This window comes from Petromyzon marinus, chromosome 5, assembly GCF_048934315.1.
Source record: "Petromyzon marinus isolate PM22_M1 ecotype Great Lakes invasive population chromosome 5, UKy_Petmar_22M1.pri1.0, whole genome shotgun sequence".
In the NCBI taxonomy this organism is placed as follows: Eukaryota; Metazoa; Chordata; class Hyperoartia; order Petromyzontiformes; family Petromyzontidae; genus Petromyzon; species Petromyzon marinus.
Window position 1 is genome coordinate 6124499 of NC_133671.1, and position 23562 is coordinate 6148060.

General features: G+C 50.1%; 1 protein-coding gene across 1 annotated transcript in view; it reads left to right on the forward strand.

Moving 5' to 3' along the window:
* The first annotated feature begins 1549 nt into the window (after nucleotides 1-1549).
* LOC142912325 (protein Dr1-like) overlaps nucleotides 1550-23562 on the forward strand; it is a 52473-nt gene continuing 30460 nt past the window's right edge. The window contains exons 1-3 of the mRNA XM_076060492.1: nucleotides 1550-1644; nucleotides 2868-2966; nucleotides 5048-5355. Of these exons, the coding sequence (XP_075916607.1) occupies nucleotides 5066-5355 (290 nt within the window). The 5' untranslated portion in view covers nucleotides 1550-1644; nucleotides 2868-2966; nucleotides 5048-5065. The remainder of the gene's footprint in view (nucleotides 1645-2867; nucleotides 2967-5047; nucleotides 5356-23562) is intronic.

The following is a 23562-nucleotide window of genomic DNA, read 5'->3' on the forward strand; positions in this document are numbered from 1 at the left end:
CCCTTTGTGTATTGTCGGAGGGCCGCACGGCAGGGGCAGCACGAAAGGCTACCAGGGGCCGCCAGTGGCCCGCGGGCCTTGCAGTGAAGAACACCGCCCTGCAAGCACAAACCTTCCCATAATGCATTGTGCCGGCAACATTTTAATAATTTTATTTTGAACATAAATGCGTTTATTCACTCATCCTTTTGTTTATATGAAGGTACTTCCATAATAGAGGGGTTTTTTTGGGTTAGATCGCGTAAATATATAAATGTGTCGTTAAACCCGCCACCACCCGACACGGCCAACGAGTAAGGGTTGTCACGTAAACAGATCGTGGCCAATTCGTCACTAGTACAGCACACCGTTTGTGTGTTGGAGAGCCAAGCCACAACATTTACAATCTTGAGTACGACGTTTTGCTGTCGCCTGATGGAGCTAGTTGTAATTACTAACAAAACATGATACTCAGATTTTAAATGTGGCTTGGCTCTCCAACACACCGGTGTGCTGTACTAGTGACGAATTGGCATGTTCTGTTTACGTGACAACCCTTACTAGTTAGCTGTGTCGAGTGGTGGCGGGTTTTAACGACACATTTATATATTTATGCGATCTAACCCAAAAAAACTTATGGATATTGGTCGCGAAAGCCTACGTGTTAAAATGAAAGTACTTACTACATACTATTAGATAACTTCATATACCTATTTAACAAATATAAAAACCTTTCACATCAAGTCCCGTGGTATTACCATGTGCTCTGAAGGGCCATTCCTCGAAATGTGGCCGATTATATTTATTTTGTCGATGGACGAGACGAGTGACAAGAATGGCAGCCCAAGGGAGAGAAGACGCACGGAGCAGGCGACCTTCGTGGAGATGGAGCGGTGAGGTCAGCCGCTTAGAGGGATTGTTGCCATCACGGGGGACCGTGGTGCATGGTGACGCCTGTGGGGTGGCCCTCACCCAGAGGTATTGTGATCCGAGGACAACGCAAACCATCCGTGTGGGTGCGCGCTTGAACGACAGAGCATCTGCTCCGCCTCTTGAGTGAAGAGTCTTTGAGAGCGGAATGGGAGTTCAAAATAAGTCAGCTTGTTGTGAAAGAGCCCAACGAAGAAGGTCGCTGGGTTTAATCTTCCACGAAGCTGCTCACGCCCACCCTAAACCGCATCCCTAAACCGCATCCACTTAACAAACCACGGCAGTAGATGCGGATGCCCTGATGCACAAATGGAAATACGGCTGTTGTCATCCTGAACACACCGTGGTACAACCTGTAACGACGCAATGGCCTGATCCACAAAGATACATCACCGCGATACTCCACTCAGCTGGCTCCTGACGCGGTTGTCTGGTGGCTTGACCACCACCTGAATGTGAAATTGTAGTTGTTGCCCTGCATCGAACATCAGCAGCCATACGACAAGGAGAAGTGAGAGTCTCCAACAACCCTCCACCCCTCACCCCCCACCCCCTCACCCCCTCACCCCCTCACCCCTCACCCCCTCACCCCTCACCCCCTCACCCCCCCACCCCCTCATCCCTCCCCCCGCAACTCCGACAACCTCACGTCACGTGATGCTACTGTATTTAAAGGGCGATACGACGTCACGTGTGGAGCCACGTGCCGGCGTCCAACAGCTGCACTCGCATACCGTGCGTTACGATAGTGGAGTGCACTTACAACACACAACACTCCTATACACAACACTCCTCCTATACGCGACACTCCTACTACACACTGCTCCTACACACTACACTGCTCCTACACACTACACGCGACACTCCTCCTACACACTACACTGCTCCTACACACTACACTCCTCCTACACACTACACACTACACTGCTCCTACACGCGACACTGCTCCTAGACGCGACACTGCTACACGTGACACTGCTCCTACACGCGACACTCCTCCTACACGCGACACTCCTCCTAGACGCGACACTGCTACACACGACACTGCTCCTACTACACACTACACTGCTCCTACACGCTACACACGACATTGCTCCTACACGCTACACACGACATTGCTCCTACACACGACATTGCTACACTCCTGCACCACGCCCGCCACGGTGTTTGTGCGTTCACGTTGGGCACGCCACCAGCAGTGGATATCTCGAACAAGTCAGCCCACTTGTGCTTTGTGGGTTGGAACTCGTGCCTGCTGAAGTTCCCCACTCCCAGGAGGAAGGCCGTGTGACCGATGGGATGTTGTAGGACTTTTTTTTAATGTGGAGGGGTACAGATATGTGAGAGACTCGTACTGTGTGTATTTTTGTGTTACCGTCATGCAATCTACAATGACGCGAATTTGTATTGTGATGCACGCTATATGAATCCGGTACATTGGCAGCTTACACTGTGCTTGATGATAATGGTGGTTTTCATTGTGGTTTCCAAAGTTTAGCATTCTGATAATGATCATTAATGTTGCAAGGGTTATGAATTGCAATGTCAGAATCGGATAGACTGCAGGAAATCCGACCAAGTGCTGTGAAGCTCTTTATCACGGATGCCCAGCAATGTGCCTCAATCATTGGGGCACTAAGGACCGTGAGAATTACATCCGTGTTCTCGGGTGTTGAACGAGTGGGGTGGGATGTGGCACTGTTCAAAAGAGACTGAGATGAGAACCTCTCGCCCTTCCGGTCCCAGCAGTCTTCACGCTGCTGCACTCGCTGCACTATTCCCGCGGTGGAAGATTTTTTTGTGGTGTTTGTCAACCATCTGTGACCCCCCACCCACCCTACGCACGGTACGAGTGAATGGTGACCGCCATGGCATGAACTAGCACGTGGTGGTTGGTGGTGGTGATAATGACGATGCTCGACGGCTTTGTGTGTGTGTGTAAGCCATCGCGTGAGCAGGCCAAGACCATCGGGCTCATCACAGAATTGTAACAACGAAAGAGATATCGGCAGGGCCTTCCCGTCCGTGACCTTCCCGTCCGTGACCTTCTGACACCGGTACTGTATGGCAATGAGCCTTGCTCGTGGCAGGAGGGGACTTGTGTCCACTCGCCGTGTAGCCTGCACTGTAATTGTTGCCGATATTGTTTGTTCATCGGTTTGAGCACGTGCTCCACTGTCGACAAAAGTCCCCCCTAAAGAGGTTCATTTGAACGAGCCGGCTGAGCCAATCTGCCGTCTCCATCACAATTGAAAGGACATTTTACTAAGGGACTGCCCGGTAAACGTGGAACGTTCGGCCATCGTTGGTCCAACAGTTCAAACCACGTGCCAAACGTTTTCCCAACGTTCCTTGTTTACTACTGGGTGTACATTTCGGCCACATTTACAGTTTTATAAGGTAGAACCTATTCCCTACTGTGCGGCGGCAGCAGCACTGACATTTAACATCTTCGTGATAACAAAGCGATCGCAAAATCGGGCAAGATGAGATATAAAAAAAATTACGCATGCAACAAATATGCAAAAACATTTCCGATGTACACGTCATCCAAATGTCTCACAAATAGATTATAAAAAATATTGATGGGCTTTACCCTTTGTGGCAAAAAAACAGGAGGTGTTAAGATGTTGACGACAAATACATTCCTTTTGCAAAGAATCAAGTCTGTATTAACCACACGTGTTTTATTTGTATTAACTCCCTCGCCTCGTATGCAAGAAGGTCGTGGGTTAGATGCCGGCCCTGACGCCTGTTGTATATTTGGAACGTGCGCGTCTCTCCCCCTGGTCGTGTGGAGTTTTCTCCCGGCTCCTCTGGTTTTCCCCTAAATGTTTAGAATCAACACACGTTTCGATTATTTGGCTGCTATACATTTCCACATGATAAGCCACTTTGTTGAGCTATGATTTGTGGCCAGGATGCTGCTGAAAAAGAGCCATATAGTTCAGTGGGCCTTACCTGGTAAAAAAAAAAAAGTTTGGATTCTCTGTAAAGCTCTGCTTCGCTCTCCGTGCGTGGAGGAAGGGAAGGCGTCTTTCCTCCCTCCTTGCCTCTTGGTGGGCCTGCATATGTATTTCTGCTGACTTTGTACCTCGTATTTGTTCACTCTATGCTGGTAGGTGCAATCCAGAGGTTGAACACGAAATTTAACACTCTTCTGAAATTCGTGGTCCGCCAGGAAGTGTCTAACTGTGTTGTTGGCCTGACTGGTTGTGCTTCACATAATGTTTCTTAGATTTGTTGAATTCTCGTCTCTCATCTTCTTGTTGTATTAACCTCCATGATTTGTTCTTGACACCTGATGAAGATCGCTTGTGTTGTGATCGAAACGTCGTGATTGTTTTGTTTTAATATTATTTTATTGTATTTCTACATACGAGACTTTACCGAAAAAAACAATGAGTAAGGCATCAGCTGTTTGCTGCATGGCCTTTTGAAGAATGCTGACTAATGGCTCGCCATTAGCCTCCTGTCAATGCATCGTCGATCTATGGATTTATATTTTCCATTACGCGTCGAACTCAAGGTTTTCAACAGTAGACTTTGAAATCGGTGAAAGTTGAGCGGAGTTCTTACACTCGAGCTAATTGAGGAAGCGAGAGAGAAGGAATGCTATGAAGTATATATTTTTTCCTTTAGGCGCTTTTGTCAATTGTTGCTGGATGAAGGCAGTTTGACCATACTTCACCAGGCTGGCCAGTGCAGGTTGAATACGTTCAGTCGATGAATTCGATGCGCATCCTCAGTGGTGTAGCGGTTGGCGCTCGCTGCGTTACGAACCCGGCAACCCGAGTTCGATTGCCACTTACAGCCCAACACCGGTGACGAATGTCTGCACCGGTCCCAGGGCCTTAGGTCATCTCGACCTTAAATGAGTACCTGGTGCGGCTAGTAAGCATCAGCACTAGGGAGGCAAAGACGACTGGGCGTGGTGTTAATCACCCACCCACCCGCCTCGGGCGCCGTGCTAGCCTTCATTGGTACCCGCGCACATCACTGGGCCCCCAACAGTCTATTCAAGAGGCCCTACGGGGTGGAGGGGAGGCAGCGATGAACGTTGTTGCCTGTTGAACTTCTTTCGCACCGTACGTAGCCCAGCGTTCCAATCTGTGCGTCGTTGCGGCACTTTTGTAAGATCGGTGAGAAGGAGGCAATGGCGTCTCCGCTGGGGGTCGGGGGTCCGGCGCACGAAGCCGACCAGGTGACGCTGCTCTACGCGTCGGTGCAGCGCCTCGTGGGCGAGCTGGTGCCGTGCCTGCGCCTGACGGCGGGCGCACGAGACCTGCTGCGCATGGCGTGCACGCGCTTCGTGCGCCACGTGTCCAGCGAGGCGAACACGGCGTGCGCGCATGCGCAGCGCAAGACCATCTCCCCTGAGCACGTCATCCAGGGTACACACGGCTCCAGCACTGGAGCACTGTGTGTGTGTAACACTGGGGCACTGTGTGTGTGTGTGTGTAACACTGGGGCACTGTGTGTGTGTGTAACACTGGAGCACTGTGTGTGTGTAACACTGGAGCACTGTGTGTGTGAGTGTAACACTGGAGCACTGTGTGTGTGTGTAACACTTGAGCACTGTGTGTGTGTAACACTGGAGCACTGTGTGTGTGAGTGTAACACTGGAGCACTGTGTGTGTGTGTGTGTAACACTGGAGCACTGTGTGTGTGTGTGAGTGTAACACTGGGGCACTGTGTGTGTGTGTAACACTGGGGCACTGTGTGTGTAACACTGGAGCACTGTGTGTGTGTGTAACACTGGAGCACTGTGTGTGTGAGTGTAACACTGGGGCACTGTGTGTGTGTGTAACACTGGAGCACTGTGTGTGTGTGTGTAACACTGGAGCACTGTGTGTGTAACACTGGAGCACTGTGTGTGTGTGAGTATAACACTGGAGCACTGTGTGTGTGTGAGTGTAACACTGGGGCACTCTGTGTGTGTGTGTGAGTGTAACACTGGGGCACTCTGTGTGTGTGTGAGTGTAACACTGGGGCACTCTGTGTGTGTGTGTAACACTGGAGCACTGTGTGTGTAACACTGGATCACTGTGTGTGTGTAACACTGGATCACTGTGTGTGTGTAACACTGGAGCACACTGTGTGTGAGTGTTACACTGGGGCACTGTGTGTGTGTAACACAGGGGCACTGTGTGTGTGTGTAACACTGGGGCACTGTGTGTGTAACACTGGAGCACTGTGTGTGTGTGTAACACTGGAGCACTGTGTGTGTGTAACACAGGGGCACTGTGTGTGTGTGTAACACTGGGGCACTGTGTGTGTAACACTGGAGCACTGTGTGTGTGTGTAACACTGGAGCACTGTGTGTGTAACACTGGAGCACTGTGTATGTGTGTGTGTAACACTGGAGCACTGTGTGTGTGTGTAACACTGGGGCACTGTGTGTGTGTGTAACACTGGGGCACTGTGTGTGAGTGTAACACTGGGGCACTGTGTGTGAGTGTAACACTGGAGCACTGTGTGTGTGTAACACTGGGGCACTGTGTGTGTGTGTGCAGCACTGGAGCACTGTGTGTGTGTGTAACACTGGAGCACTGTGTGTGTAACACTGGAGCACTGTGTGTGTAACACTGGAGCACTGTGTGTGTAACACTGGAGCACTGTGTGTGTAACACTGGGGCACTGTGTGTGTGTAACACTGGAGCACTGTGTGTGTGTGTAACACTGGAGCACTGTGTGTGTGTAACACTGGAGCACTGTGTGTGTGTGTGTAACACTGGAGCACTGTGTGTGTGTAACACTGGAGCACTGTGTGTGTGTAACACTGGAGCACTGTGTGTGTGTAACACTGGAGCACTGTGTGTGTGTGTAACACTGGATCACTGTGTGTGTGTGTAACACTGGATCACTGTGTGTGTGTGTAACACTGGATCACTGTGTGTGTGTGTGTAACACTGGAGCACTGTTTGTGTGAGTGTAACACTGGGGCACTGTGTTTGTGTGTGTAACACTGGAGCACTGTGTGTGTGTGTGTAACACTGGAGCACTGTATGTGTGAGTGTAACACTGGGGCACTGTGTGTGTGTGTAACACTGGAGCACTGTGTGTGTGTGTGTAACACTGGAGCACTGTGTGTGTAACACTGGAGCACTGTGTGTGTAAGACTGGAGCACTGTGTGTGTGTGTGTGAGTATAACACTGGGGCACTCTGTGTGTGTGTGAGTGTAACACTGGGGCACTCTGTGTGTGTGTGTAACACTGGAGTACTGTGTGTGTAACACTGGATCACTGTGTGTGTGTAACACTGGATCACTGTGTGTGTAACACTGGAGCACTCTGTGTGTGAGTGTAACACCTGGGGCACTGTGTGTGTGTGTAACACTGGGGCACTGTGTGTGTAACACTGGAGCACTGTGTGTGTGTGTAACACTGGAGCACTGTGTGTGTGTGTAACACTGGAGCACTGTGTGTGTGTAACACAGGGGCACTGTGTGTGTGTGTAACACTGGGGCACTGTGTGTGTAACACTGGAGCACTGTGTGTGTGTGTAACACTGGAGCACTGTGTGTGTAACACTGGAGCACTGTGTATGTGTGTGTGTAACACTGGAGCACTGTGTGTGTGTGTAACACTGGGGCACTGTGTGTGTGTGTAACACTGGGGCACTGTGTGTGAGTGTAACACTGGGGCACTGTGTGTGAGTGTAACACTGGAGCACTGTGTGTGTGTAACACTGGGGCACTGTGTGTGTGTGTGTAACACTGGGGCACTGTGTGTGTGTGTGCAACACTGGAGCACTGTGTGTGTGTGTAACACTGGAGCACTGTGTGTAACACTGGAGCACTGTGTGTGTAACACTGGAGCACTGTGTGTGTAACACTGGAGCACTGTGTGTGTAACACTGGGGCACTGTGTGTGTGTAACACTGGAGCACTGTGTGTGTGTGTAACACTGGAGCACTGTGTGTGTGTAACACTGGAGCACTGTGTGTGTGTGTAACACTGGAGCACTGTGTGTGTGTAACACTGGAGCACTGTGTGTGTGTAACACTGGAGCACTGTGTGTGTGTAACACTGGAGCACTGTGTGTGTGTGTGTAACACTGGATCACTGTGTGTGTGTGTAACACTGGATCACTGTGTGTGTGTGTAACACTGGATCACTGTGTGTGTGTGTGTAACACTGGAGCACTGATTGTGTGAGTGTAACACTGGGGCACTGTGTTTGTGTGTGTAACACTGGAGCACTGTGTGTGTGTGTGTGTAACACTGGAGCACTGTATGTGTGAGTGTAACACTGGGGCACTGTGTGTGTGTGTAACACTGGAGCACTGTGTGTGTGTGTGTAACACTGGAGCACTGTGTGTGTAACACTGGAGCACTGTGTGTGTAAGACTGGAGCACTGTGTGTGTGTGTGTGAGTATAACACTGGGGCACTCTGTGTGTGTGTGAGTGTAACACTGGGGCACTCTGTGTGTGTGTGTAACACTGGAGTACTGTGTGTGTAACACTGGATCACTGTGTGTGTGTAACACTGGATCACTGTGTGTGTAACACTGGAGCACTCTGTGTGTGAGTGTAACACTGGGGCACTGTGTGTGTGTGTAACACTGGGGCACTGTGTGTGAGTGTAACACTGGAGCACTGTGTGTGTGTGTAACACTGGAGCACTGTGTGTGTGTGTAACACTGGAACACTGTGTGTGTGTGTGTAACACTGGGGCACTGTGTGTGTGTGTAACACTGGGGCACTGTGTGTGTGTGTAACACTGGGGCACTGTGTGTGAGTGTAACACTGGAGCACTGTGTGTGTGTGTAACACTGGAGCACTGTGTGTGTGTGTGTAACACTGGAGCACTGTGTGTGTGTGTAACACTGGAGCACTGTGTGTGTGAGTGTAACACTGGAGCACTGTGTGTGTGTGTAACACTGGAGCACTGTGTGTGTGTAACACTGGAGCACTGTGTGTGTGAGTGTAACACTGGAGCACTGTGTGTGTGTGTGTGTAACACTGGAGCACTGTGTGTGTGTGTGAGTGTAACACTGGGGCACTGTGTGTGTGTGTAACACTGGGGCACTGTGTGTGTAACACTGGAGCACTGTGTGTGTGTGTAACACTGGAGCACTGTGTGTGTGAGTGTAACACTGGGGCACTGTGTGTGTGTGTAACACTGGAGCACTGTGTGTGTGTGTAACACTGGAGCACTGTGTGTGTAACACTGGATCACTGTGTGTGTGTAACACTGGATCACTGTGTGTGTGTAACACTGGAGCACACTGTGTGTGAGTGTTACACTGGGGCACTGTGTGTGTGTAACACAGGGGCACTGTGTGTGTGTGTAACACTGGGGCACTGTGTGTGTAACACTGGAGCACTGTGTGTGTGTGTAACACTGGAGCACTGTGTGTGTGTGTAACACTGGAGCACTGTGTATGTGTTTGTGTAACACTGGAGCACTGTGTGTGTGTGTAACACTGGGGCACTGTGTGTGTGTGTAACACTGGGGCACTCTGTGTGAGTGTAACACTGGGGCACTGTGTGTGAGTGTAACACTGGAGCACTGTCTGTGTGTAACACTGGGGCACTGTGTGTGTGTGTGCAACACTGGAGCACTGTGTGTGTGTGTAACACTGGAGCACTGTGTGTGTAACACTGGAGCACTGTGTGTGTAACACTGGAGCACTGTGTGTGTAACACTGGGGCACTGTGTGTGTGTAACACTGGAGCACTGTGTGTGTGTGTAACACTGGAGCACTGTGTGTGTGTAACACTGGAGCACTGTGTGTGTGTGTGTAACACTGGAGCACTGTGTGTGTGTGTGTAACACTGGAGCACTGTGTGTGTGTAACACTGGAGCACTGTGTGTGTGTAACACTGGAGCACTGTGTGTGTGTAACACTGGAGCACTGTGTGTGTGTGTGTAACACTGGAGCACTGTGTGTGTGTGTAACACTGGATCACTGTGTGTGTGTGTAACACTGGATCACTGTGTGTGTGTGTGTGTAACACTGGAGCACTGTTTGTGTGAGTGTAACACTGGGGCACTGTGTTTGTGTGTGTAACACTGGAGCACTGTGTGTGTGTGTAACACTGGAGCACTGTATGTGTGAGTGTAACACTGGGGCACTGTGTGTGTGTGTAACACTGGAGCACTGTGTGTGTGTGTAACACTGGAGCACTGTGTGTGTAACACTGGAGCACTGTGTGTGTAAGACTGGAGCACTGTGTGTGTGTGTGAGTATAACACTGGGGCACTCTGTGTGTGTGTGAGTGTAACACTGGGGCACTCTGTGTGTGTGTGTAACACTGGAGTACTGTGTGTGTAACACTGGATCACTGTGTGTGTGTAACACTGGATCACTGTGTGTGTAACACTGGAGCACTCTGTGTGTGAGTGTAACACTGGGGCACTGTGTGTGTGTGTAACACTGGGGCACTGTGTGTGAGTGTAACACTGGACCACTGTGTGTGTGTGTAACACTGGAGCACTGTGTGTGTGTGTAACACTGGAACACTGTGTGTGTGTGTGTAACACTGGGGCACTGTGTGTGTGTGTAACACTGGGGCACTGTGTGTGTGTGTAACACTGGGGCACTGTGTGTGAGTGTAACACTGGAGCACTGTGTGTGTGTGTAACACTGGAGCACTGTGTGTGTGTGTAACACTGGAGCACTGTGTGTGTGTGTAACACTGGAGCACTGTGTGTGTAACACTGGAGCACTGTGTGTGTGTGAGTATAACACTGGAGCACTGTGTGTATGTGAGTATAACACTGGGGCACTCTGTGTGTGTGTGTAACACTGGGGCACTCTGTGTGTGTGTGTGTAACACTGGAGCACTGTGTGTGTAACACTGGGGCACTGTGTGTGTGTAACACTGGAGCACTGTGTGTGTGTGTAACACTGGAGCACTCTGTGTGTGTGTGTAACACTGGGGCACTGTGTGTGTGTAACACTGGAGCACTGTGTGTGTGTGTAACACTGGAGCACTCTGTGTGTGTGTGTAACACTGGGGCACTGTGTGTGTGTGTAACACTGGGGCACTGTGTGTGTGTGTAACACTGGAGCAATGTGTGTGTGTAACACTGGAGCACTGTGTGTGTGAGTGTAACACTGGAGCACTGTGTGTGTGTGTGTGTAACACTGGAGCACTGTGTGTGTGTGTGAGTGTAACACTGGGGCACTGTGTGTGTGTGTAACACTGGGGCACTGTGTGTGTAACACTGGAGCACTGTGTGTGTGTGTAACACTGGAGCACTGTGTGTGTGAGTGTAACACTGGGGCACTGTGTGTGTGTGTAACACTGGAGCACTGTGTGTGTGTGTGTAACACTGGAGCACTGTGTGTGTAACACTGGAGCACTGTGTGTGTGTGAGTATAACACTGGAGCACTATGTGTGTGTGTGAGTGTAACACTGGGGCACTCTGTGTGTGTGTGAGTGTAACACTGGGGCACTCTGTGTGTGTGTGAGTGTAACACTGGGGCACTCTGTGTGTGTGTGTAACACTGGAGCACTGTGTGTGTAACACTGGATCACTGTGTGTGTGTAACACTGGATCACTGTGTGTGTGTAACACTGGAGCACACTGTGTGTGTGTGTAACACTGGGGCACCGTGTGTGTAACACTGGAGCACTGTGTGTGTGTGTAACACTGGAGCACTGTGTGTGTGTGTAACACTGGAGCACTGTGTATGTGTGTGTGTAACACTTGAGCACTGTGTGTGTGTATAACACTGGGGCACTGTGTGTGTGTGTAACACTGGGGCACTGTGTGTGAGTGTAACACTGGGGCACTGTGTGTGAGTGTAACACTGGAGCACTGTGTGTGTGTAACACTGGGGCACTGTGTGTGTGTGTGCAACACTGGAGCACTGTGTGTGTGTGTAACACTGGAGCACTGTGTGTGTAACACTGGAGCACTGTGTGTGTAACACTGGAGCACTGTGTGTGTAACACTGGGGCACTGTGTGTGTGTAACACTGGGGCACTGTGTGTGTGTAACACTGGAGCACTGTGTGTGTGTGTAACACTGGAGCACTGTGTGTGTGTAACACTGGAGCACTGTGTGTGTGTGTGTAACACTGGAGCACTGTGTGTGTGTGTGTAACACTGGAGCACTGTGTGTGTGTAACACTGGAGCACTGTGTGTGTGTAACACTGGAGCACTGTGTGTGTGTAACACTGGAGCACTGTGTGTGTGTAACACTGGAGCACTGTTTGTGTGAGTGTAACACTGGGGCACTGTGTTTGTGTGTGTAACACTGGAGCACTGTGTGTGTGTGTGTAACACTGGAGCACTGTGTGTGTGTGTGTAACACTGGAGCACTGTATGTGTGAGTGTAACACTGGGGCACTGTGTGTGTGTGTAACACTGGAGCACTGTGTGTGTAACACTGGAGCACTGTGTGTGTAACACTGGAGCACTGTGTGTGTAAGACTGGAGCACTGTGTGTGTGTGTGTGAGTATAACACTGGGGCACTCTGTGTGTGTGTGTGAGTGTAACACTGGGGCACTCTGTGTGTGTGTGTAACACTGGAGTACTGTGTGTGTAACACTGGATCACTGTGTGTGTGTAACACTGGATCACTGTGTGTGTAACACTGGAGCACTCTGTGTGTGAGTGTAACACTGGGGCACTGTGTGTGTGTGTAACACTGGGGCACTGTGTGTGAGTGTAACACTGGAGCACTGTGTGTGTGTGTAACACTGGAGCACTGTGTGTGTGTGTAACACTGGAACACTGTGTGTGTGTGTAACACTGGGGCACTGTGTGTGTGTAACACTGGGGCACTGTGTGTGTGTGTAACACTGGGGCACTGTGTGTGAGTGTAACACTGGAGCACTGTGTGTGTGTGTAACACTGGAGCACTGTGTGTGTGTGTGTAACACTGGAGCACTGTGTGTGTGTGTAACACTGGAGGACTGTGTGTGTAACACTGGAGCACTGTGTGTGAGTATAACACTGGAGCACTGTGTGTATGTGAGTATAACACTGGGGCACTCTGTGTGTGTGTGTAACACTGGGGCACTCTGTGTGTGTGTGTGTAACACTGGAGCACTGTGTGTGTGTAACACTGGAGCACTGTGTGTGTGTGTAACACTGGACCACTCTGTGTGTGTGTGTAACACTGGGGCACTGTGTGTGTGTGTAACACTGGGGCACTGTGTGTGTGTGTAACACTGGAGCACTGTGTGTGTGTAACACTGGAGCACTGTGTGTGTGTAACACTGCAGCACTGTGTGTGTGTGTAACACTGGAGCACTGTGTGTGTGTGCAACACTGGAGCACTGTGTGTGTGTGTGTAACACTGGAGCACTGTGTGTGTGTGTAACACTGGAGCACTGTGTGTGTGTGTAACACTGGAGCACTGTGTGTGTGTGTGTAACACTGGAGCACTGTGTGTGTGTGTAACACTGGAGCACTGTGTGTGTGTAACACTGGAGCACTGTGTGTGTGTAACACTGGATCACTGTGTGTGTGTGTGTCACACTGGATCACTGTGTGTGTGTAACACTGGAGCACTGTTTGTGTGTGTAACACTGGAGCACTGTGTGTGTGTAACACTGGATCACTGTGTGTGTGTGTGACACTGGATCACTGTGTGTGTGTGACACTGGATCACTGTGTGTGTGTGTAACACTGGAGCACTGTTTGTGTGTGTGTAACACTGGAGCACTGTGTTGATGTAACACTGGGGAACTGTGTGTGTAACCCTGGAGCACTGTGTCTGTGTAACACTGGAGCACTGTGTGTGTGTAACACTGGAGCACTGTGTGTGTAACACTGGAGCACTGTGTGTGTGTAACACTGGAGCACTGTGTGTGTGTGTAACACTGGAGCACTGTGTGTGTGTGTGTGTAACACTGGAGCACTGTGTGTGTGTGTGTAACACTGGAGCACTGTGTGTGTGTGTGTGTGTAACACTGGAGCACTGTGTGTGTGTGTGTAACACTGGGGCACTGTGTGTGTGTAACACTGGGGCACTGTGTGTGTGTAACACTGGGGCACTGTGTGTGTGTGTAACACTGGAGCACTGTGATTGTAACACTGGAGCACTGTGATTGTAACACTGGAGCACTGTGTGTGTGTGTAACACTGGAGCACTGTGTGTGTGTGTGTAACACTGGAGCACTGTGTGTGTGTAACACTGGAGTACTGTGTGTGTGAGTGTAACACTGGAGCACTGTGTGTGTGTGTGTAACACTGGAGCACTGTGTGTGTGTGTGAGTGTAACACTGGGGCACTGTGTGTGTGTGTGTAACACTGGGGCACTGTGTGTGTAACATTGGAGCACTGTGTGTGTGTGTAACACTGGAGCACTGTGTATGTGAGTGTAACACTGGAGCACTGTGTGTGTGTAACACTGGAGCACTGTGTGTGTGTAACACTGGATCACTGTGTGTGTGTAACACTGGATCACTGTGTGTGTGTGTAACACTGGAGCACTGTTTGTGTGTGTAACACTGGAGCACTATGTGTGTGTAACACTGGATCACTGTGTGTGTGTGTGTGACACTGGAACACTGTGTGTGTGTGTAACACTGGAGCACTGTTTGTGTGTGTGTAACACTGGAGCACTGTGTGTGTGTGTAACACTGGATCACTGTGTGTGTATAACACTGGAGCACTGTGTGTGTGTGTGTGTAACACTGGAGCACTGTGTTGATGTAACACTGGGGAACTGTGTGTGTAACCCTGGAGCACTGTGTGTGTGTAACACTGGAGCACTGTGTGTGTGTAACACTGGAGCACTGTGTGTGTAACACTGGAGCACTGTGTGTGTAACATTGGAGCACTGTGTGTGTGTGTAACACTGGAGCACTGTGTGTGTGTGTAACACTGGAGCACTGTGTGTGTGTGTAACACTGGAGCACTGTGTGTGTGTGTGTAACACTGGAGCACTGTGTGTGTGTGTGTAACACTGGGGCACTGTGTGTGTGTAACACTGGGGCACTGTGTGTGTAACACTGGGGCACTGTGTGTGTGTGTAAAACTGGAGCACTGTGATTGTAACACTGGAGCACTGTGATTGTAACACTGGAGCACTGTGTGTGTGTGTAACACTGGAGCACTGTGTGTGTGTGTAACACTGGAGCACTGTGTGTGTGTGTGAGTGTAACACTGGGGCACTGTGTGTGTGTGTAACACTGGGGCACTGTGTGTGTAACACTGGAGCACTGTGTGTGTGTGTGTAACACTGGAGCACTGTGTGTGTGAGTGTAACACTGGGGCACTGTGTGTGTGTGTAACACTGGAGCACTGTGTGTGTGTGTGTGTAACACTGGAGCACTGTGTGTGTAACACTGGAGCACTGTGTGTGTGAGTATAACACTGGAACACTGTGTGTGTGTGAGTATAACACTGGAGCACTGTGTGTGTGTGTAACACTGGGGCACTGTGTGTGTGTAACACTGGGGCACTGTGTGTGTGTGTAACACTGGAGCACTGTGATTGTAACACTGGAGCACTGTGATTGTAACACTGGAGCACTGTGTGTGTGTGTGTGTAACACTGGAGCACTGTGTGTGTGTGTAACACTGGAGCACTGTGTGTGTGTAACACTGGAGCACTGTGTGTGTGAGTGTAACACTGGAGCACTGTGTGTGTGAGTGTAACACTGGAGCACTGTGTGTGTGTGTAACACTGGAGCACTGTGTGTGTGTGTGAGTGTAACACTGGGGCACTGTGTGTGTGTGTGTAACACTGGGGCACTGTGTGTGTAACACTGGAGCACTGTGTGTGTGTGTAACACTGGAGCACTGTGTGTGTGTGTAACACTGGAGCACTGTGTGTGTGAGTGTAACACTGGGGCACTGTGTGTGTGTAACACTGGAGCACTGTGTGTGTAACACTGGAGCACTGTGTGTGTATAACACTGGAGCACTGTGTGTGTGTGAGTATAACACTGGGGCACTCTGTGTGTGTGTGAGTATAATACTGGGGCACTCTGTGTGTGTGTGAGTATAACACTGGAGCACTGTGTGTGTGTGAGTGTAACACTGGGGCACTCTGTGTGTGTGTGAGTGTAACACTGGGGCACTCTGTGTGTGTGTGAGTGTAACACTGGGGCACTCTGTGTGTGTGTGTGTGTAACACTGGAGCACTGTGTGTGTAACACTGGATCACTGTGTGTGTGTAACACTGGATCACTGTGTGTGTGTAACACTGGAGCACACTGTGTGTGAGTGTAACACTGGGGCACTGTGTGTGTGTGTAACACTGGGGCACTGTGTGTGTGTGTAACACTGGGGCACTGTGTGTGAGTGTAACACTGGAGCACTGTGTGTGTGTGTAACACTGGAGCACTGTGTGTGTGTGTGTAACACTGGAGCACTGTGTGTGTGTGTAACACTGGAGCACTGTGTGTGTAACACTGGAGCACTGTGTGTGTGTGAGTATAACACTGGAGCACTGTGTGTATGTGAGTATAACACTGGGGCACTCTGTGTGTGTGTAACACTGGAGCACTGTGTGTGTGTGTAACACTGGATCACTGTGTGTGTATAACACTGGAGCACTGTGTGTGTGTGTAACACTGGAGCACTGTGTTGATGTAACACTGGGGAACTGTGTGTGTAACCCTGGAGCACTGTGTGTGTGTAACACTGGAGCACTGTGTGTGTGTAACACTGGAGCACTGTGTGTGTAACACTGGAGCACTGTGTGTGTGTGTAACACTGGAGCACTGTGTGTGTGTGTGAGTGTAACACTGGGGCACTGTGTGTGTGTGTGTAACACTGGGGCACTGTGTGTGTAACACTGGAGCACTGTGTGTGTGTGTAACACTGGAGCACTGTGTGTGTGTGTAACACTGGAGCACTGTGTGTGTGAGTGTAACACTGGGGCACTGTGTGTGTGTGTAACACTGGAGCACTGTGTGTGTAACACTGGAGCACTGTGTGTGTGTATAACACTGGAGCACTGTGTGTGTGTGAGTATAACACTGGGGCACTCTGTGTGTGTGTGAGTATAACACTGGGGCACTCTGTGTGTGTGTGAGTATAACACTGGGGCACTCTGTGTGTGTGTGAGTGTAACACTGGGGCACTCTGTGTGTGTGTGAGTGTAACACTGGGGCACTCTGTGTGTGTGTGTAACACTGGAGCACTGTGTGTGTAACACTGGATCACTGTGTGTGTGTAACACTGGATCACTGTGTGTGTGTAACACTGGAGCACACTGTGTGTGAGTGTAACACTGGGGCACTGTGTGTGTGTGTAACACTGGGGCACTGTGTGTGTGTGTAACACTGGGGCACTGTGTGTGAGTGTAACACTGGAGCACTGTGTGTGTGTGTAACACTGGAGCACTGTGTGTGTGTGTAACACTGGAGCACTGTGTGTGTGTGTGTAACACTGGGGCACTGTGTGTGTGTGTAACACTGGGGCACTGTGTGTGTGTGTAACACTGGAGCACTGTGTGTGTGTAACACTGGAGCACTGTGTGTGTGTAACACTGGAGCACTGTGTGTGTGTGTGTAACACTGGAGCACTGTGTGTGTGTGCAACACTGGAGCACTGTGTGTGTGTGTGTAACACTGGAGCACTGTGTGTGTGTGCAACACTGGAGCACTGTGTGTGTGTGTAACACTGGAGCACTGTGTGTGTGTGTAACACTGGAGCACTGTGTGTGTGTGTAACACTGGAGCACTGTGTGTGTGTAACACTGGAGCACTGTGTGTGTGTAACACTGGATCACTGTGTGTGTGTGTGTAACACTGGATCACTGTGTGTGTGTAACACTGGAGCACTGTTTGTGTGTGTAACACTGGAGCACTGTGTGTGTGTAACACTGGATCACTGTGTGTGTGTGTGACACTGGATCACTGTGTGTGTGTGACACTGGATCACTGTGTGTGTGTGTAACACTGGAGCACTGTTTGTGTGTGTGTAACACTGGAGCACTGTGTGTGTGTGTAACACTGGATCACTGTGTGTGTATAACACTGGAGCACTGTGTGTGTGTGTGTGTGTAACACTGGAGCACTGTGTTGATGTAACACTGGGGAACTGTGTGTGTAACCCTGGAGCACTGTGTGTGTGTAACACTGGAGCACTGTGTGTGTAACACTGGAGCACTGTGTGTGTGTAACACTGGAGCACTGTGTGTGTGTGTAACACTGGAGCACTGTGTGTGTGTGTGTAACACTGGAGCACTGTGTGTGTGTGTAACACTGGAGCTCTGTGTGTGTGTGTGTAACACTGGAGCACTGTGTGTGTGTGTGTAACACTGGAGCACTGTGTGTGTGTGTGTAACACTGGAGCACTGTGTATGTGTGTGTAACACTGGGGCACTGTGTGTGTGTAACACTGGGGCACTGTGTGTGTGTGTAACACTGGAGCACTGTGATTGTAACATTGGAGCTTTGTGATTGTAACACTGGAGCACTGTGTGTGTGTGTAACACTGGAGCACTGTGTGTGTGTGTGAGTGTAACACTGGGGCACTGTGTGTGTGTGTGTAACACTGGGGCACTGTGTGTGTAACACTGGAGCACTGTGTGTGTGTGTAACACTGGAGCACTGTGTGTGTGTGTAACACTGGAGCACTGTGTGTGTGAGTGTAACACTGGGGCACTGTGTGTGTGTGTAACACTGGAGCACTGTGTGTGTAACACTGGAGCACTGTGTGTGTGTATAACACTGGAGCACTGTGTGTGTGTGAGTATAACACTGGGGCACTCTGTGTGTGTGTGAGTATAACACTGGGGCACTCTGTGTGTGTGTGAGTATAACACTGGGGCACTCTGTGTGTGTGTGAGTGTAACACTGGGGCACTCTGTGTGTGTGTGAGTGTAACACTGGGGCACTCTGTGTGTGTGTGAGTGTAACACTGGGGCACTCTGTGTGTGTGTGTAACACTGGAGCACTGTGTGTGTAACACTGGATCACTGTGTGTGTGTAACACTGGATCACTGTGTGTGTGTAACACTGGAGCACACTGTGTGTGAGTGTAACACTGGGGCACTGTGTGTGTGTGTAACACTGGGGCACTGTGTGTGTGTGTAACACTGGGGCACTGTGTGTGAGTGTAACACTGGAGCACTGTGTGTGTGTGTAACACTGGAGCACTGTGTGTGTGTGTAACACTGGAGCACTGTGTGTGTGTGTAACACTGGAGCACTGTGTGTGTGTGAGTATAACACTGGAGCACTGTGTGTGTGTGAGTATAACACTGGAGAACTGTGTGTATGTGAGTATAACACTGGGGCACTCTGTGTGTGTGTGTGTAACACTGGGGCACTCTGTGTGTGTGTGTGTGTAACACTGGAGCACTGTGTGTGTAACACTGGGGCACTGTGTGTGTGTAACACTGGAGCACTGTGTGTGTGTGTAACACTGGGGCACTGTGTGTGTGTGTAACACTGGGGCACTGTGTGTGTGTGTAACACTGGAGCACTGTGTGTGTGTAACACTGGAGCACTGTGTGTGTGTAACACTGGAGCACTGTGTGTGTGTGTGTAACACTGGAGCACTGTGTGTGTGTGCAACACTGGAGCACTGTGTGTGTGTGTGTAACACTGGAGCACTGTGTGTGTGTGTAACACTGGAGCACTGTGTGTGTGTGTAACACTGGAGCACTGTGTGTGTGTGTAACACTGGAGCACTGTGTGTGTGTGTAACACTGGAGCACTGTGTGTGTGTGTGTAACACTGGAGCACTGTGTGTGTGTAACACTGGAGCACTGTGTGTGTGTAACACTGGATCACTGTGTGTGTGTGTGTAACACTGGATCACTGTGTGTGTGTAACACTGGAGCACTGTTTGTGTGTGTAACACTGGAGCACTGTGTGTGTGTAACACTGGATCACTGTGTGTGTGTGTGACACTGGATCACTGTGTGTGTGTGACACTGGATCACTGTGTGTGTGTGTAACACTGGAGCACTGTTTGTGTGTGTGTAACACTGGAGCACTGTGTGTGTGTGTAACACTGGATCACTGTGTGTGTATAACACTGGAGCACTGTGTGTGTGTGTGTGTAACACTGGAGCACTGTGTTGCTGTAACACTGGGGAACTGTGTGTGTAACCCTGGAGCACTGTGTGTGTGTAACACTGGAGCACTGTGTGTGTAACACTGGAGCACTGTGTGTGTGTAACACTGGAGCACTGTGTGTGTGTGTAACACTGGAGCACTGTGTGTGTGTGTGTAACACTGGAGCACTGTGTGTGTGTGTAACACTGGAGCTCTGTGTGTGTGTGTGTAACACTGGAGCACTGTGTGTGTGTGTGTAACACTGGAGCACTGTGTGTGTGTGTGTAACACTGGAGCACTGTGTATGTGTGTGTAACACTGGGGCACTGTGTGTGTGTAACACTGGGGCACTGTGTGTGTGTGTAACACTGGAGCACTGTGATTGTAACATTGGAGCATTGTGATTGTAACACTGGAGCACTGTGTGTGTGTGTAACACTGGAGCACTGTGTGTGTGTGTAACACTGGAGCACTGTGTGTGTGTAACACTGGAGCACTGTGTGTGTGAGTGTAACACTGGAGCACTGTGTGTGTGTGTGTAACACTGGAGCACTGTGTGTGTGTGTGAGTGTAACACTGGGGCACTGTGTGTGTGTGTGTAACACTGGGGCACTGTGTGTGTAACATTGGAGCACTGTGTGTGTGTGTAACACTGGAGCACTGTGTGTGTGAGTGTAACACTGGAGCACTGTGTGTGTGTAACACTGGATCACTGTGTGTGTGTGTAACACTGGAGCACTGTTTGTGTGTGTAACACTGGAGCACTGTGTGTGTGTAACACTGGATCACTGTGTGTGTGTGACACTGGATCACTGTGTGTGTGTGTAACACTGGAGCACTGTTTGTGTGTGTGTAACACTGGAGCACTGTGTGTGTGTGTAACACTGGATCACTGTGTGTATAACACTGGAGCACTGTGTGTGTGTGTGTGTAACACTGGAGCACTGTGTTGATGTAACACTGGGGAACTGTGTGTGTAACCCTGGAGCACTGTGTGTGTGTAACACTGGAGCACTGTGTGTGTGTAACACTGGAGCACTGTGTGTGTAACACTGGAGCACTGTGTGTGTGTAACACTGGAGAACTGTGTGTGTGTGTAACACTGGAGCACTGTGTGTGTGTGTGTGTAACACTGGAGCACTGTGTGTGTGTGTAACACTGGAGCACTGTGTGTGTGTGTAACACTGGGGCACTGTGTGTGTGTAACACTGGAGCACTGTGTGTGTGTGTGTAACACTGGGGCACTGTGTGTGTGTAACACTGGGGCACTGTGTGTGTAACACTGGGGCACTGTGTGTGTGTGTAACACTGGAGCACTGTGATTGTAACACTGGAGCACTGTGATTGTAACACTGGAGCACTGTGTGTGTGTGTGTAACACTGGAGCACTGTGTGTGTGTGTGTAACACTGGAGCACTGTGTGTGTGTGTGAGTGTAACACTGGGGCACTGTGTGTGTGTGTAACACTGGGGCACTGTGTGTGTAACACTGGAGCACTGTGTGTGTGTGTAACACTGGAGCACTGTGTGTGTGAGTGTAACACTGGGGCACTGTGTGTGTGTGTAACACTGGAGCACTGTGTGTGTGTGTAACACTGGAGCACTGTGTGTGTAACACTGGAGCACTGTGTGTGTGAGTATAACACTGGAGCACTGTGTGTGAGTATAACACTGGAGCACTGTGTGTGTGTGTAACACTGGGGCACTGTGTGTGTGTGTAACACTGGGGCACTGTGTGTGTGTGTAACACTGGAGCACTGTGATTGTAACACTGGAGCACTGTGATTGTAACACTGGAGCACTGTGTGTGTGTGTGTGTAACACTGGAGCACTGTGTGTGTGTGTGAGTGTAACACTGGGGCACTGTGTGTGTGTGTAACACTGGGGCACTGTGTGTGTAACACTGGAGCACTGTGTGTGTGTGTAACACTGGAGCACTGTGTGTGTGTGTAACACTGGAGCACTGTGTGTGTGAGTGTAACACTGGGGCACTGTGTGTGTGTGTAACACTGGAGCACTGTGTGTGTAACACTGGAGCACTGTGTGTGTGTATAACACTGGAGCACTGTGTGTGTGTGAGTATAACACTGGGGCACTCTGTGTGTGTGTGAGTATAACACTGGGGCACTCTGTGTGTGTGTGAGTATAACACTGGGGCACTCTTTGTGTGTGTGAGTGTAACACTGGGGCACTCTGTGTGTGTGTGAGTGTAACACTGGGGCACTCTGTGTGTGTGTGTAACACTGGAGCACTGTGTGTGTAACACTGGAGCACTGTGTGTGTAACACTGGAGCACTGTGTGTGTAACACTGGATCACTGTGTGTGTGTAACACTGGATCACTGTGTGTGTGTAACACTGGAGCACACTGTGTGTGAGTGTAACACTGGGGCACACTGTGTGTGAGTGTAACACTGGGGCACTGTGTGTGTGTAACACAGGGGCACTGTGTGTGTGTGTAACACAGGGGCACTGTGTGTGTGTGTGTGTAACACTGGGGCACTGTGTGTGTAACACTGGAGCACTGTGTGTGTGTGTGTGTAACACTGGAGCACTGTGTGTGTGTGTGTAACACTGGAGCACTGTGTGTGTGTATAACACTGGAGCACTGTGTATGTGTGTGTGTGTAACACTGGAGCACTGTGTGTGTGTGTAACACTGGGGCACTGTGTGTGTAACATTGGAGCACTGTGTGTGTGTGTAACACTGGAGCACTGTGTGTGTGAGTGTAACACTGGAGCACTGTGTGTGTGTAACACTGGATCACTGTGTGTGTGTGTAACACTGGAGCACTGTTTGTGTGTGTAACACTGGAGCACTGTGTGTGTGTAACACTGGATCACTGTGTGTGTGTGACACTGGATCACTGTGTGTGTGTGTAACACTGGAGCACTGTTTGTGTGTGTGTAACACTGGAGCACTGTGTGTGTGTGTAACACTGGATCACTGTGTGTATAACACTGGAGCACTGTGTGTGTGTGTGTGTAACACTGGAGCACTGTGTTGATGTAACACTGGGGAACTGTGTGTGTAACCCTGGAGCACTGTGTGTGTGTAACACTGGAGCACTGTGTGTGTGTAACACTGGAGCACTGTGTGTGTAACACTGGAGCACTGTGTGTGTGTAACACTGGAGAACTGTGTGTGTGTGTAACACTGGAGCACTGTGTGTGTGTGTGTGTAACACTGGAGCACTGTGTGTGTGTGTAACACTGGAGCACTGTGTGTGTGTGTAACACTGGGGCACTGTGTGTGTGTAACACTGGAGCACTGTGTGTGTGTGTGTAACACTGGGGCACTGTGTGTGTGTAACACTGGGGCACTGTGTGTGTAACACTGGGGCACTGTGTGTGTGTGTAACACTGGAGCACTGTGATTGTAACACTGGAGCACTGTGATTGTAACACTGGAGCACTGTGTGTGTGTGTGTAACACTGGAGCACTGTGTGTGTGTGTGTAACACTGGAGCACTGTGTGTGTGTGTGAGTGTAACACTGGGGCACTGTGTGTGTGTGTAACACTGGGGCACTGTGTGTGTAACACTGGAGCACTGTGTGTGTGTGTAACACTGGAGCACTGTGTGTGTGAGTGTAACACTGGGGCACTGTGTGTGTGTGTAACACTGGAGCACTGTGTGTGTGTGTAACACTGGAGCACTGTGTGTGTAACACTGGAGCACTGTGTGTGTGAGTATAACACTGGAGCACTGTGTGTGTGAGT